The sequence below is a fragment of the Gossypium hirsutum genome, chromosome A02, assembly GCF_007990345.1.
Source record: "Gossypium hirsutum isolate 1008001.06 chromosome A02, Gossypium_hirsutum_v2.1, whole genome shotgun sequence".
Taxonomy (NCBI): Eukaryota; Viridiplantae; Streptophyta; class Magnoliopsida; order Malvales; family Malvaceae; genus Gossypium; species Gossypium hirsutum.
In genome coordinates this window covers 76,468,902-76,484,866 of record NC_053425.1, presented here as the reverse complement: position 1 = coordinate 76,484,866, position 15,965 = coordinate 76,468,902, and the positions used below count along the sequence as shown (strand labels likewise).

Sequence of the window (15,965 nt, the reverse complement as noted above, 5' to 3'; positions counted from 1 at the left end):
CAAATCTCCTCTTTTAATTCTTCTTTTTTTGGTAGATCCTCTTCTTTTTCTTTGATTCACCATTTTCTTGGCCTTTTTTTAATTATTTATTATTTAAAATCTTTTTTAAGCGTTAATTTTTTTGCCAAAAAACCTAACAAATTTCAAATTTTCTTCTTGCTAAACGTTTTTCTTCTCTAATAAACTTAACATCTCTCAAAGCTCTTTTTTTGGGTACATATTATCAATGGAATTTACCATACGTAGGAATGTAATAACTACCGTGTTAGAGTTCATGTATTAAAAGGGCGAGTGAAAATGACGTAGGTGAATCATCCTCCCGTTCATCACCCTGGGCTTCGTCTGGAACACTGAAAAAGTGGCCAAAGGAACTCAACGATGGATATGGAATCTGAATCTAAATACTCTAAATTTTCTTTTGATACAAAGGCAGAGCTACTAGATGCACAAAACAAAAAAAGTCTGATCAAGTTTCAAGCATCCTCAAGTTCAGTACGATGACTCAACTCACTCGGCTTCAAGTTCTGCACCAAATTGTTCCAGTCGAGCAGCATCCTCATCCAGATCCCGAACCAAAGCATGATTAACCACTCCATCATCTTCACTTGCATGGATCTGTCTCCCGCCGAACCTAAATCAAACCAAGAAACATCATGAGCACCGGAAATGAGATAATAACAAAGAACCCATTATAGAAATTCAAAATCACATCCGCTCCATATCCATGAAGCTACTTTTACCAGAAATACTAAGAGAACCAGAAAACCAGGTGTGTAAAACTACAGTCACAGAAAACTAGTTTTGGCTCTAACAAGAAAGCAAGTCGTTCCTTTTTAACGAAAACATCTACTGAAGAGAGGAACTAGCATAGAGAACCAAAGTAAAACTTGAGTTATAGTGGTAACAGATACACTAAACAGTAAAACTTTCTTCTTTACTTAAAATTTAACGGTCAGTTACCCTTTCTGTTGTTTTTACCCCTCTTTTAGTTTCTTGATGGTTTTCTCTTTTAGTTCTCTGATAGAATGAATTGCCATGCCCCAGCTGTTTTCAAAACAAAAGGAAAACATTACAAGATAAAATTTACCATCGTCCATTCATCAACTCTATGCACTTCTGAGCGTCCTTCCTGTCCTTATATTTGACCAAAACAACACCTTGGGGATTGTTCGAACAAACCTGCAGGAGAAAAGAAACCAAAAAAATGAAAAGAGAGAACATGTAACTAAATATGGAACAATCACTCCGCATGGTTCAGCTAATCATTTAGAAGAATCTAGGCAGGTAGTTCAACAGAGAAGACGAGATAGATGGACAGAGATTGTGAGACAGATAGAACTTTGCAGTTCATGGTTTAATACACAGTAAAAGGAAAAGCGATTACAAACTGGGAGAAGTTAGCTATAGGAAGGAATGCACAAAAGTTAATCAGCTTGTAGAATAGAGAAAAACCTAGGGGCCTCAACCTTGTTAAGGACACAGATGAAAGTGCAGGAGATGGAACTTTTTGCTTTTCTGAGGGATGTAATTTAAGGCCAAGAATGTCACCAGAAGATGCTATGCTGTCTCCGCAGCAAACAGCATATGAGCAATGTGATAAGCATTCCTACAAGTAGCGTGATGGCTTCAAGGAAACTACTTTTTTTAACAGCTTTCAGTCCCTTTTGACACTATCTCTAGTTAACTTTACACGGAGGTAGGATTTTGATCCCATTTTTAGTTGGTCTTTTGTAGGGATCACAACAAAAGAAAATTTTTTTTCTATTCAGCCTTGTCAAACATGCAATGAAAGTTAAATTTAGCATGTAAAAGAGAAAAAATCAGTAGTTGCAACCCTAGAAGCTTTCGGTCAAGCCAAGGAAGGAAAAGAATGTCAGGGAGTTAATCAGAAACTGGAATTCTCTAAACAATTTAAGTATGAGATAGCCCTCTCCTCAAACAAGCTTGTGAAGTAGGGGCTAATGGCTCATCTCAGGGATTACAGAAAGAAGCAAGAACTACTTATTCATAGCAAACACCAGATAGCTAGTGTTAACAAACAATTCACAGTTCTCTAACAGTGCCTACATGCAGCAATTGTCAGCCACCAAACATGAGTATGGCTATAAATCATACATGCTCCAGAACAGAACACATCTATCAAAATTATCCAGATATGCTTATGGTAAAATATTATATTACCTTGACTGAGTCCAGAAGACCAAGCTTTAAGCATTCCTCTTTAACATCCTCCTCCAGCTCTGAACACAAATTTTCATCCGCCTGCAGAAATAAGGGGAAAGTCAACTGAGAATACCAGTTAATGTAAATAACAGCTGTAGGGACCTGAGATTATTCATACTATTTATAATAACCTCAAAAGGAGAATACTAGATAGAAATATAATATACAAATTAGTAAGCAGAAAACAGCAAGTATTGGATCACAATCATATGCACATTTGGGAAATTTTGTCATGCATTTTTTACTATGGTTTCCAGCATACCCTCATTTCAGCAGGCGTGAACATGTTACGAAGGACAACAGTGGCTGGAATTGTCACCTTTGCATCATCACGGCCACCTGCATCATATATAGAAAAAGTAGCATTCAGGACACAAGTGTTGAACAAGGGAAAGGTGACAAGTGAAACTATTTTAAAGAAAAGGTTTCTTGGGATCAATGCCGAAAACCCACTCAAATCCAATAGAACAGTTAGTATTGCACATCATTCAGAATCATTCAATCTCATTATCTGTGCTTATTTCTTTACCGAGATTGTCAATTCATACTAGCAGGCTGATGTTGACTACAATGTAGAGTTTCAAAAAGAAAAGAACAAAACTAAAACTTTTTTAAAACAAAGAGAATCTCAGATAAGACGCATTACAACGGAAAATATTCAAGCTCTAACCATCACGTGAAATAGATAGATACAACAATTGGCAAACAATAAATTAATAACACACAAAAAAAGGGAATGAGATCTGTAAGGAATGGATAATTTGGTCACCATCTTTCTTCCTTCTAGCGTCAGGATGATAAGAAAAATATTACCAAATCAAATCCAGCCATTGTTTTCTCATAATAGAAATAAAAAGTGGGGGGGGGGAGGGGGGGCAACAGGATAGGAAAGTAGGTAGAACAACTTCACAATCATTTATAGTACATCACCATAATAAGCAAAAATTGAGAACTCACCCCAGCTGAGCATCCTCTCCTCAACTTTCTTCAGTTTCTTTTTCTTCCTGCTGTCCACTTGCTTGGCTATAAATTTATCCCCTGCATTATTGCAATAGAAGCTTACCAATACAGCAAGACTTCATAAGAGATTAAAAATAGTTCTATAACTAGACTGAATGCAGAGAAGCGTATTCAATTACTCAATGATAAGAAAAACGAAAACTACAAAAATAATTCTAAAGGACAAAATGCCAAAGTGAAAATGTAACAGCGCCAATCATTGTACCTTTCTGCTCAAATTTAGCTTGGCTTACAGACATAGGGATTTTTCCATCAGGATGTAAAGGTGTTCCATCCAAAATTTGAACAGCTAAAGCAACAGAGGGCTCCTGGCACAGAAGCAAAAAGAACTTGAAAGTCAGAAAATTTTTAAAAATGTTGTACATCAGAAGCACAATATGAATAAGGAAACTACCTTTAGATATGTAACAAGCGCATCCCCCTTTTTTCTTCCTGTCTCCTTGTCAACATAGATCTTCACACGAGGTCTTTTTGTTTCAGGGTCCTATAGAATTGTGATACAGACTCATGATGTGTGCAACTGAAACTACTAGTTATCCATGGAAACAATCTCCATATTATTATTATTAGGTGAATTTTAATTAAGCCCCAGCAGTAGCTACCCAAAGTTGTGGTAAACATGTAGAGGAAAAATATATTTAATTAAAATTATCACACTTGTTAGCAAGTTCGGTACAATGTACCCAAACTCAGTAACCAACGTATTGGTCCCAAAGAGAGACCAAGCAATTCAAAATTCATGAACTTCTGATTTTCATTGAACCTTTTGCAATGGAAAATATAACGTTCGAACATCTAGTGACAGCACTAAGCAACAACACAACAGACCTCACACGCAAACACATACTTGGCGAGCACCTATCAAGCTATTCAGATGTATGGCACATAGAAAATGAGCAAAAAAGTAAGAAGAAAATTTAATATAGTTGAGCCTGAAAGCTAAGATGAATAAAACAATACACCACCAAATTCAGTCTATGCTCCTCAGGGAAGGCCTGAGATTTACTATTGTTAAAGCATCCAACCTAAAAGCAATTGGTAATAGGTGGAGGGCCCAACTTTAATAAAAAGTCCATAGAAAATGCTTAACTGATATGGAATAAAACCACTTAAGACTCCCCTTCAGCTGTTCACAGGGCATCCACATGGACAACCTCACTGACATCATCAACCTCACATGGGATTCAGCAAAAATAACATATCTAACCTGGACTTTGATGCCATATTGTAGCATTGAACCTAAAACCAATTGGTAATAGGTGGAGGGCCAACTTAAAGATAAAACCATAAGAAACCGAATACTTAACCAATGTGTCATAATATCACTTAACAACTATAGTTGAAACAACATAAACTTTATATGAGCAACAACACTTCCACACATGCTATATAACATAAAGGAAACTCAGCTACACAGCAAGATAATTTGTCATTTTTTCCCCTTCACATTTTATATTGTTAAGAACTTCAAGTTGGGATGAATACACAAAAAGAAAATATGCTGAGGATTTTGCACAATTTAAACCGTTCACAAATAAATTCAAATAAATAAAATATGCATAACAGGTGTTTTACCTCTTTGATTATTCCACACTTGGAAAAAACCTCAACCAACTGCCACATATTTCCAAAATTAGAGACTAGCTAACAGAAAAGAGGAAAAGAAAGAGGAAGTAAAGATATTTAGGTCCTAAAGTGAAGATTACTTCTTCTGCAGTTACATCATCAGGTAGTCCAGTCACATAGACATGTGTATTTACTTTCAGTTGAAACCAAGAATCCGGAGGTTTATTAGCTTCCTGCAAAGTGGTTTAAATAATAAATATAGCAAACTTAGCTCATATAATGTGTACAAACAAATGGTATTTGAGTCCAATTAAAATAACAATACCTATACTTTATAATTCAATATCATTCTTTTTGTAGTATAATACTACTAATAGAAATGGGTCGCTTATAGCTAATGCATAAAGACAATTCCACCTGGGTTCTTAGTTTTGGAAAAGAACACAAAACATTGCATGAAAAGAACATTAAAATAATAATGATACCAAAAGACTGAGGATTACAACTGTAATGCTACTTGGGAACAGCATGCAAGATAAAGAATTATAACTGGGAATGATGAAAAAATACATAACAAGAATCCACCAAATTAAGAAAGGATACCTTCTTATCAACTGGTTTTTCCAACAGTTTTCTCTTGGCATTACAGTTTACTTCTGTTTGCTCACCACTTCCATTAACATTTTCTCTAACAGAAGCATCAGCAACAGCAGCAGAAGCATCAGTAGCACTTATAGTTGGAAAAACTTCATCTTCTTCCAAGAATGTCATCTCTTCTACTCCATAGTTCCCATTTTTTGTTGACATGTCATCCTATCAGCCATTATCAGTAATCACACAATTCAAAACTAAATTTTAGGAGCCAGAAGAGGCAGTATAAAGATGGAATTTCCAAGAGCAATAACAAGTCTAAGAATTTAACCAATATGCAGAGTTGATTATATGCATAATAGCACTCCCTCACACCCAAATTAAGATCATATCCTCAAGAATCACTGAAAATCAATTCTTTAATATAGTTTTCATCATGTCCTGTTTAACCTTAATCTCATCTTAAAATGGATACCCTCCATTAATCTGATTTTCATGGGACATTTTTATGCCTCCCTTTATGCGCTCAAACAACATTAAAATGTCGCTCATTTTTTCCTTAATGGATGCAACTCTTGCCTTTTCCTTTGTGTACTCATTTCTAGTATTATTGCTCCTGTATCATAAAGATGAAATTGGCAACAATGTGACAAATTACTGAAAGAGAAATGATTCCTATGCATCAGAAGCCTGTACAACTCTAAACCCATGCTGCATGGAATAGCAAGAGGACATAGCAGAAAAGGTATAACCATAATGCTAATTCACCATAGATTCACGAGATATAAAGCTATTGAGGGCAAAGGAATGCTACAAATCATCTAAACGAATAGCTAAGGAAGCTGAGGGAACATATAATAATGGTAACCTGAATACTACCTTAAGAGAAACAAAGTCCCTTTTTTGGCTAGCGTCTTGGCACTAGCTTTCTTACACTCAGCTTTTATACAACTAATTTATTAGGAACACCTCAAACTACAAAGCGAAACACGATACACCCCTTTCCTCTAAGTATTATCCAAAGCATAAAAAGTATGATCATTACAGCTTGACACCTACCGAAACAAACGTTTGAATTAAGACACATGTCAACCTATGACTAAAAAAATTCAAAAAGCAAAATAAGCATCATCATCCAAAGGTATTATCCAGAGATGACCAAAATATCATTACAAAAAAATTTAATACCGAATAACCACAAAAGGGTTCTTAAAGGCACCATTCTTGACTGTCAGCCAACCCCTAAAGCAAACAAATTATAGGCTAAATTTTAATTCTCTATAATTATACACTCAATTCTTTTTGCATGTAACACTCCCAAAGTGCAAACTATTATGAAAAAGAATGTCCCTTCTCAAGTGACCTGTGCTTGGTGTAAACAACTTGTATATTTCACATAGCAATGGAAACAACTTAAAATTTGGATAAGAAACCATAAATCCCTTTAAACCATAAATGCCAATAACGAAATCCTAACTAATGCTTCTTTAAACCCTAATTCTGAATTAGATATCCATAAGAAAATCAGGGGGGAGAGACTGAGAGAGATGGAGATAGAGATAAGATGAGGGTAGGCAGGTTCCCAATCTATTTTCCCTATTAGCTCTAAAACCAGCAACTAGGTGATGCAGCATTACAAGTCATAAAGAAAGCCCAGAAGCCAGACTGAGTCAGTCCTGCCTGCCACCAATAATTGACTAAACATAATCATAGTCCTACTGAAGACAAACATAATCAACGTATGATCATTAAGAGTACCCCTATAAACCTTAACATCCCAGTCCATTCAATTCAGCTACCAAAACTGTAATGCAAGAACATCATATTACTACTGACTTTTCCAAATTAACTTAAGCTAGTTTCTCCACTAAAAAACTTCTGCAAAACATATTCTCAAGGTAGAGACTAGCAAAGTATTCTTTAAATTGTAATTACGGCTTTTGGTTAAATTTTGTTTCACAATAAAAGTAACACATTCCAATCTAAAGATGTGTATTGAACAATTAAATAAATCTAAGTGAAAAATAGAATATTGCTCGATTGACTCACTAACTATTCCTGACTAGGATGCATAAGCCACCCATACAGTAAACTACATATTTTACAAGGGAAAAGTACAGAAAGAGTAAAATGGCCTTTGATAAAGCATTAAATATTTTCCATGATTTCATTTATTTTCAGTGCTTTGATAGCTTATTTCAGAAAGCATTTTGCCAGAATATTTTCAATAAAAAGGATTGATATAACTTTTAGTCCTTGAACTTGGCAATTAGATCTACTTTGGTACCTATACCATTTTTGATCCACTTTGGCACCCGAACTTGGCAACTAGGTCCATTTTGATCCCTGAACTTGGCAAATGTAAAAGTTCGATGACGTGGCAATCGGAGATTGTACCATGTCATCAAATCTTGATGGAATTCAAGTTCAAGAACCAAAGTGGACCAAAAATTTGTAACAATAAAGTGAACCTAATTGCCAAATTCAAGGACTAAAAGTTATATTGACCCGAATAAAGAAGTGATAAAAATATTGAGTTAAATGCTACTTAATATATTCAATCATCCTATTTGAGGAAAGCTTTCATTAATTACATAAACCCTATATTATTTTCCTTTTAACTACTTTTCCCCTTTTTAGCTTTACTAATTTATCTACTCAATAATAATAATAATAATCTAAGTATTTAAAATTTAGTAGCATATCAAACATTTTTGCAAGAGTTTAGTACTCATTACTTTCAAAACTGAAGTCTATAATTTTTTTCAGTATTGAAAATTTTCATTTTGTAAAACAAAACTTTATCTAAAGGAAATAAACATGTTAAATGAAGTCTCCATAGTATATAACATTTCAGAAAATAATTAACATAGACAAAAATGATATGTCGACTAAAGAAATCCAAGATTAACCATGTTTTCAAATCAACTTAACAAAAATGACTGAGCACCGACCTGAGGAACCCATGCTCGCAGATTTCTATCCCACTTGTACCTGGTTCCATCATCATCAGTGAATTCTTCTTCACCTTCTGGCGGTGTCAGAGGCCTATCCTGATCATCAAAACCAAAGGCATCACCAGTACTTCTAGAAACAGATCCAGTTTTCAAACATTCTGTCTCAGCCTCAGCCTCTCTAATCTCTCTCTGCCATTTCTCAAATTCATCACTACCATCACCATCATTGGAAGGCACTGCACAGCACATTACAGGGTCAGAAGCCCTCTTAAGATGGTGACTATTTTGCAATAAAGATAGTATATATATCAACCTGCATTTGAATTATCGCCCTCCTTCATACTGTTCAAGAAAGCATCATCATCGCCTGAGGACACTGTAAACATCAAAAGTGAAAACCACATCCCGGAGATAAAGATCCTAATTACAAATCATAAAAAGAGCAACTAGTAGTTAATTTAACCTGTAGCAGAAAAATTGTTGGCCTGATGAGAAATTACAGAAACAAACTCGGGAATTGAGGACAATGGTTGCCACTGACTTCTCCCTTCAGACCATGCAAGTGTACTTTCAGTGAGGTATCCGTTTAAGAAATGCTCTGTGCAGGCGAAGCAAATAAGCAAAGCAGATGGTTCAATAGCTCATTAGACCAATTGAACATGTTACAGATGGAACAATTGTCCTGAAACCATGCTACTGATTACTGGAACTGAAATTCAAGGAGAGAGATTCACCAGTAAATTTGCAGTACTCCAAACCAAACAACTTCATAAAACTCACAAATTACTACAAACTACAATTTAAAAAAAAAAATTGTTCTGATTTCTTTGTCTAATGCAATCTATAATACATTGATACAGAACTTAAGACAATTATTCTAAACTTTGAATGCCCATAATGATTTCAAAACATGCGTTAAGTATAAAACTTACCACGTAACTCAGAAATTGCATAAGGGCCAACATTTTGTTGATCTTCACCAAGTATATACCAGCCTACACCAGCAACTGCGTTCAAACAATTCTCAGTGCCTGAGAGGCCACACGTACTCATATTAACAAATCGCATAAAAATACCATGATAATAAGAAGGGTATTTTATTAATATTACTGCCTCAAACACCATTCTTAATTAAACAATAAATTAAGATTGGAGGAATCATTTTCAGAGAAGAAAAACATTATTATTTTTACTGAACAAGTCGAAGAAAACATAACTGAAGTTATTTTCTTCCCTTTTCGTTTTTGGTGCGTAAAAAACTGTTTTGAAACAAAATCAAAACGAAAAATAAAAAGAGAGAACTAACCGGACTGTGGATGGTTGTCTGAGCCATCCGAAGACAACATAGTCTGTAGCAATGCAAGCAGAGGAAGAGTATGAGATGAGACAGAGTAACAGGCACTACGGTCGAAAACATAAAATTAAATAAAGCCGAGTGACGCATAGCCAAGCCGAGCCATAACTGAAGTAGAAATCTGCAAATGAAGTTTAGGGTTTCAAAATTACCTTTATTTAATATCCGGGTCTTTGGTTGGGTTCGTCGGAAACTTGAGTGGAAGAGAGGGCTTGGGTCAGAGATCGGAGGAAGAGGAGGAGAGACGTGAGCAGAAATGAGCTGACAGGGATACGGTAGGGCGAAGAGAGACGAGTCTGGAAGAGGGCGCTGTTCGGTATACGATGAAAAGCCGAGTTGGCCGAAATAAATACTCTTTTCGTGTAAAATTTTTATTTTGGCTCAACTATTTTTTAGTATCATTATAAGCTTATAAATTAGACCGAGAGATATAATAGTCCCTTTTCAAGCAAGGATAATCAAAAATAAAAAACAAAAAATTGTTTTTGGGCCAATTTTTTTGGTTTGTGAGAAACATTTTTCTCTCAAAAAGAAACTTATTTACGAATATTCTTTTGTCCTAAAAATATTTGTTAGAAATAATACTAAACACAGTCAAAATATAAGTTTAAAAACCATATTTAGTAGAAATTGAATGAATTCTATTTTTATTTAATATACAAATAATTTTAAATTTTTATGATATAAAAAGATATTTTATATCTACAATAGTGAAAATAATTTTAAAGTTTTTAAAAAAATATTTTATTTAGAAATATATAAAAAAACTTTAAATTTTTTTCAAATAATATTCAAAAGCTATGAAAGCTTATATGTTGAAAAAAGCCTTTAAGAAAAATGCAAAAAAAAAATTCATTTAAGTCACTATATTAAAGTTGCACTCAATTAAGTCATTAAACAATAAATTATTCGTCCCATTAATGGCTTTTATTATTGACAAAGTCCACTATTAAAATAAATTTGATGGGCCAATCAGGTGGTAAAATATTGTAACTTCTAGTTTAATTTAATATAAAAAGTTATAAAATTATATAAATATTAAAAATATAAAAACTCTATAAATTTATAAATAAATTATAAATATTATTGAAAATATAAAAAATCTAATAAATTATAAAAATATATAAAATTAATAAAATTTATTTAAATTTTTTGTAAAAATGTATTAAAATTCTATAAAAATTATTATAATTATATAAAGTATGAAAAGTATAAAAATATTAAAATTTATATAAACTTAAAAAATCATAAAAACTTGAATTGGACATGATCAGTCGATTGGACCAATTAGACTGAAATCATCAAGGGTATCGATCTAGAGAAAGCTATTAGATCGATTGACCTAGGAACTGATTGGTTTAATCGATTTTTTTTTATTTTCAAATTTTTTAATGTTTTATTTAATTGAATTGGACATACCAGACGAACTAGAAAATCAATGGCCTGACCGGTTCAACCACTAGTCCAATTTTGAAAACCTTAGCCAGAAAAATTTTATTTTGACATATTCTAATAGTTGGATAATGAAATTTTGGTTTGATAAAAATATTTTTAAAAAATCTATTCAACCGTCTGGTTTCTAGATCAATCGGTCTAGTGGTTTTCTCTGAACCAATACCATAAATTTTGGACTAACCAATCTAACTAGTGATCCAATCCAATTCAATTTTTAAAAAAAAAAATTATAGTTTTTATAAGTTTATATAAATTTTAATATTTTAATAATTTTTATAATATTTTATTATCTTTTAAAAATTCTAATACTTTTTAATTTTAAAAATTTTAAATCAATTTTACTAATTTTATAAAAAAAATATATAATTTATTAGAATTTTTATATTTTTATAATATTTATAAGTTTTATATTTTTAATAAGTTTGTATTAATTTTAATATTTTTTAATATTCAATAATTTTTTAATTTTTTTATAGTTTTTCATATTTTTCCTGTAATTATTTTTATGTGAAAATTTTTAGATTAAACTAGAAACTACCACATGTCACCAACTAATTGGTTTGCCTATTTATTTGAACAGTTAACATAGTGAATGAACGACAGGCTTTATAAAGTACCACATGTCACCAATTAATTTATACAGTTTTCATTAATAATGGAGCTTGATTGATTATTTTAATTAACGACAAGATTTATTAGGTGAAATTTTTATAAAAAAACTTAATTATTTTTTTAATTTTTGACATATAAATTAAAAATAATATAAAATCAAAAACTGAATTGAATTATAATGAATTATTCAAAAAATTTAAAAAATTCGACCAACTGAGCCGATAATGCCCTAATAATGTAGAATTAATCTTAGACCTTGAGTTGTCGGGATGCAGCTTTAACCCCCATTTCGATTAATGGGGCAAATTGCTTTTGAAATTTTAAAATAAAAATTAGATGCAACAAAATGTATTTTCATCGCAACTTTCTTCGAACACTTTTATTGGGATAAAATTCATCAAATGATAGATAATTTTTCCATTGCAAAATTCACATCCAATTGCAACAGCTTGAGTTACCACTTACATAAATAACTTTTTTATGAACTTATTTCATGACAAAAATGGATGTTTCATTAAATATTTATAATTGTGGCATCTTACCTGACGTGAACTTTCTATCTTGATATTAATTAATGGTTTAAAATTTAATTTCTAATATTTATATTTTTTTATCAATTTAATTTTTATTTATTTTTAGTTAGATTTAGTCTTTAATCTTTTTAAAAAGAGTTAAATTTGACCATTAATCTTTTAAAAAGAGTTCAATTGCTATCTTTTTAACAAAAATATTGACTTGAATGTTAGATTTTTAAACAAGGCAACTTGCATGGCAATCTACATATTTTTTTAAATTTTAGAACTTCGAATTTTGAAATTTTTTAATTTTTAAAAAAAATTGATTTGGCATATAAAACAAATAGTATTATGTCAACATAAAGTACCCATGAATTACCATGTGAGTTGTCACACCAACCTCATTTAAAAAATTAAAGTTTTAGTCAGTATTTTTGTTAAAAAGAGAATTTTTACTCTTTTTGGAAGGTTAATGACCAAATTTAGCAAAAAAAAATAAAAGACAAATTGACAAAAGATATAAATATTTAAAGTTAAATTTAACATTTTGCCTTAATTAATTATAGTATTTATACAAACATATGTAACTGTTAATAGAATAGTTGCATGCAAAATTTTAAATAAAAAATTTAAAATAAACATTTAACTATCTAACGCATAAAAATAAATCATGCTTTACAGACAAATGTGAGTCTAAATTGAGCTTACGAAAGCTCTAAAGTTAACCCGAGATCGAGCAGGAATCATTTCGAAATTAAAAAAAGAAAAAGAAAACGGTGTGTAACTTTCCTCCTACAAGTTAAACGATTGACCCTCCGAGAATGCTACATGCAACCAAGTACAGGCTTGGTTAGCTTTGCATTTTGTGTTTACTAAAGACTTACAAAATATATAGTATAATTCTGGTAAATACAAAGACTTCATATAATTCTACAATTTAAGCCCATACGTGTAAATAACAATAATAACAAAGTTTAAATGAGTTCCTATAAAAAAATATGATACAAGAGTTTAAACCCATTGGTTGCCCTTATATTTACACATGTTACAAACAAAAGGTGATAGGCTCACACTAGGCTTGAAGACTCCGGCTTAGCTCCTCTTTACGTCGCACAACATTTTAAATTACCTAAAATCAAAAGAGGGAATCATAGTAAGTGATAACTCTTGAAAAGAGTTATATTTCATTCCTTTAAACCTAGATAATTGATTGTACTTGGGTACATCTAGTGGCATTTTAGGACATTTTATTAGTATTTTTATCATTTGCATTAGGAGCTTGGACAGTGTTTATGTGTTAGATACTTTTAATTGCGTATGGAAGGGTTGTGTTTAGTAGTTTGGCCGGTGCAAGATGTAGAGAAAGAAATAAAGAAGTGAAGGTTTATCGGGGCAAAAGGTTGGACAGTTTGCCACCTTGTATGCCGTGGCAATTTTAGAAAAATGATCGAGTCAACATTCAACACATACCAGTTTTAGCCCAACTCTATTTGTACAAGAAAAATCTGCCTAAAAAAGAGGAGAAGATATCGTAGGCAGTTGGAGTTACCCTAGGAAGAAATGCTTATAAAAAGCCGAAGGAGGAAACCCTAAGGGTGGAGATCCGAATGCAAAAATAAAGGGTAGCAGCTGAGTAAAGAAGAAAAAAAGAAGCCGAAGGCAGTCCCTCTCAGCCACTAGAGGATACTCTACTACTGAATTGCGGTTTGGTTTGGCGACAACCATCTTCCTAAGTTCTTCCATTATTTCTTATTTTGTTCTCCCATAAATTGATTTGATCGAAACAATGTTGGATGTTATTTTAAACTTGAATTTTAATCGCCAACCCATGAATTAGATCCTATAGAGTTGGGATTACATGATGAAACTTTTAGTTTTCTTTAATAGTTGAAGCAAATGCTTGATTTAATCTACTGTTTCATTCAATTGCTTTTATTTCCTAACTGTATGCGTACACTCTCTAGACATAGATGAGTGTGCAGTATGCCCATAGATTAAATCTAATTCTAAAAAGGTTGGATTAGTTGGATTGTAATTGAATGATACAAGTGGGTATTCGACTGAATACCTGCAGTAGACTCTAAACATAGAGCAGCATTTGTATAGAATGAAGACAAAACAATACAGGGTGCTGTGTTAAGGCCTATAGACACATGTCAGGTAACTTGAGATCTTGCTCTCAAAAGAAGTAGGTCACCTTAGGTCTCTTCTGAGTAGTAGGTTAAGTACGATTTTATTGAGGCATTATTGAAAGTAAGGCCAGATTCTTAGTAATCCTAGCCTTCTAATCAACATCGTAGACCTTCTATCATTTGCCTAGTATTTTCTCCATAATATTATTAGATTATTTATTTATTCGCTCACATTTTGTTCACGTAATTATTCTCATAATTGTCATTGCATTTTTTCTCTTGCTTTGCATTAACATTTTCTTTGCACTTATCCTTATTATTTTAATTTACCACTGTGTACTTAACTCAATTTTGCCATAGCATTAATCATTATCATAACTTGACCATTTCTATACCTAATCTGATCCCTGTGGAGATGATCTCACTTATCACTTTATTACTTGATTTGACGTGTATACTTGCACAGTTCACATATTATATTCACACGCAATAAGTTTTTGGCGTCGTTGCTGGGGATTAGCAATTTGGTGTAATTTGGTTATTTTACTTAATTCTGTTAGTCTTATTTAACTAAGTTATATTTAATTTCTACAGGTTTGTCATCAATGTATGAAAAGAGGCATTCTTGCTAACAAAGAATATCCTTTTGACGTAGAGATCGAAAGAACTTTATGAAGAATGTGGAAAGAACTGCAAAAAATGGCTAGGAACAGGAATGATCCTGGCCTTAATGATAATCTGAATAGTCAAGATGCTAATCCTCTTGTTCATAGGGTGATACCTAGTCTAAATGATAACTTGAATGGTCAGGGTGCTAAACCTCATGCTTGTAGGGTGATAGATGGCCGAGATAGACCAATCTTAGAGCATGTTGTGCCAATTTTGGATGACCTGAATCTAGGGATAGTTAGACCACAAATACAGGTTCAGTAGTTTGAGCTGAAACCGGTAATATTTCAAATGTTGCAAATAGTAAGACAGTTTGGTGGATTGTCCATTGAAGATCCAAGACTGTATTTAAGACTTTTTCTAGAGGTTTGTGACTCGTTTAGGCAATAGGGTATTCTTGAAGACGCACTGCGACTTAAATTATTTCCATATTCTTTAAGAGATCATGCGAGATCATGGTTGAATGCTTTGCTGTCGGGAATAGTGGCATCATAGAATGATCTGTCAAATGTTTTTGCTATGGTATAATCCCCTAAATATGAATACCAAGCTTAGAAATTACATTACATCTTTTCGACAATTGGAGGATGAAACACTATATAAAGCTTGGGAATAATTTAAAGACTTAATTTGGAAATGTCCGATACATGAATTTCAACACCGGACTCAGATGAAGATATTCTATAATGGGTTCAATGCACATACGATGATGGTATTTATGCTTCTGCCAATGGTACTTTGTTGGATAAATCTTATAATGAAACATATGAGATCTTGGAAAAGATTGCCAACAATCATTGTCAATATCCTACCACAAGAGTTGGGTGGGTAAGAGAGTTGTTGGTATTATGGAGCTGGACACGACCACTTC

The 15,965-nt window shown here is 32.6% G+C and overlaps 1 protein-coding gene and 1 non-coding gene across 8 annotated transcripts; both read right to left on the bottom strand.

The window, feature by feature from the left end:
- Positions 1-381: 381 nt before the first annotated feature.
- LOC107951796 (HIV Tat-specific factor 1 homolog) lies at positions 382-10,108 on the bottom strand. Of its 7 annotated transcripts, none has more exons than XM_016886937.2 (16): positions 9,864-10,108; positions 9,664-9,706; positions 9,290-9,364; positions 8,821-8,955; positions 8,671-8,733; positions 8,355-8,593; positions 5,413-5,622; positions 4,950-5,042; positions 4,819-4,857; positions 3,638-3,727; positions 3,449-3,551; positions 3,181-3,261; positions 2,486-2,562; positions 2,182-2,262; positions 1,088-1,179; positions 382-631 (listed from the first exon to the last, which is right to left on the bottom strand). In XM_016886937.2, the coding sequence occupies exons 2-16, from the start codon at positions 9,701-9,703 to the stop codon at positions 508-510; spliced, it is 1,542 nt and encodes a 513-aa protein (XP_016742426.1). In that variant the 5' UTR covers positions 9,704-9,706; positions 9,864-10,108; the 3' UTR covers positions 382-507. The 7 variants fall into 7 exon arrangements, 6 of the variants coding, with proteins under 6 accessions (XP_016742426.1, XP_016742424.1, XP_016742425.1 ...); XM_016886935.2 differs by having other exon boundaries at positions 9,290-9,388; positions 9,864-10,092; XM_016886936.2 differs by having other exon boundaries at positions 9,290-9,388; positions 9,664-9,758; positions 9,864-10,089.
- A 5,533-nt stretch (positions 10,109-15,641) lies between these two features.
- LOC121217582 (small nucleolar RNA R71) lies at positions 15,642-15,748 on the bottom strand. The gene has a single exon (XR_005913687.1). It is a non-coding gene; the product is annotated as a small nucleolar RNA R71 (small nucleolar RNA).
- Between the last annotated feature and the right edge of the window lie 217 nt (positions 15,749-15,965).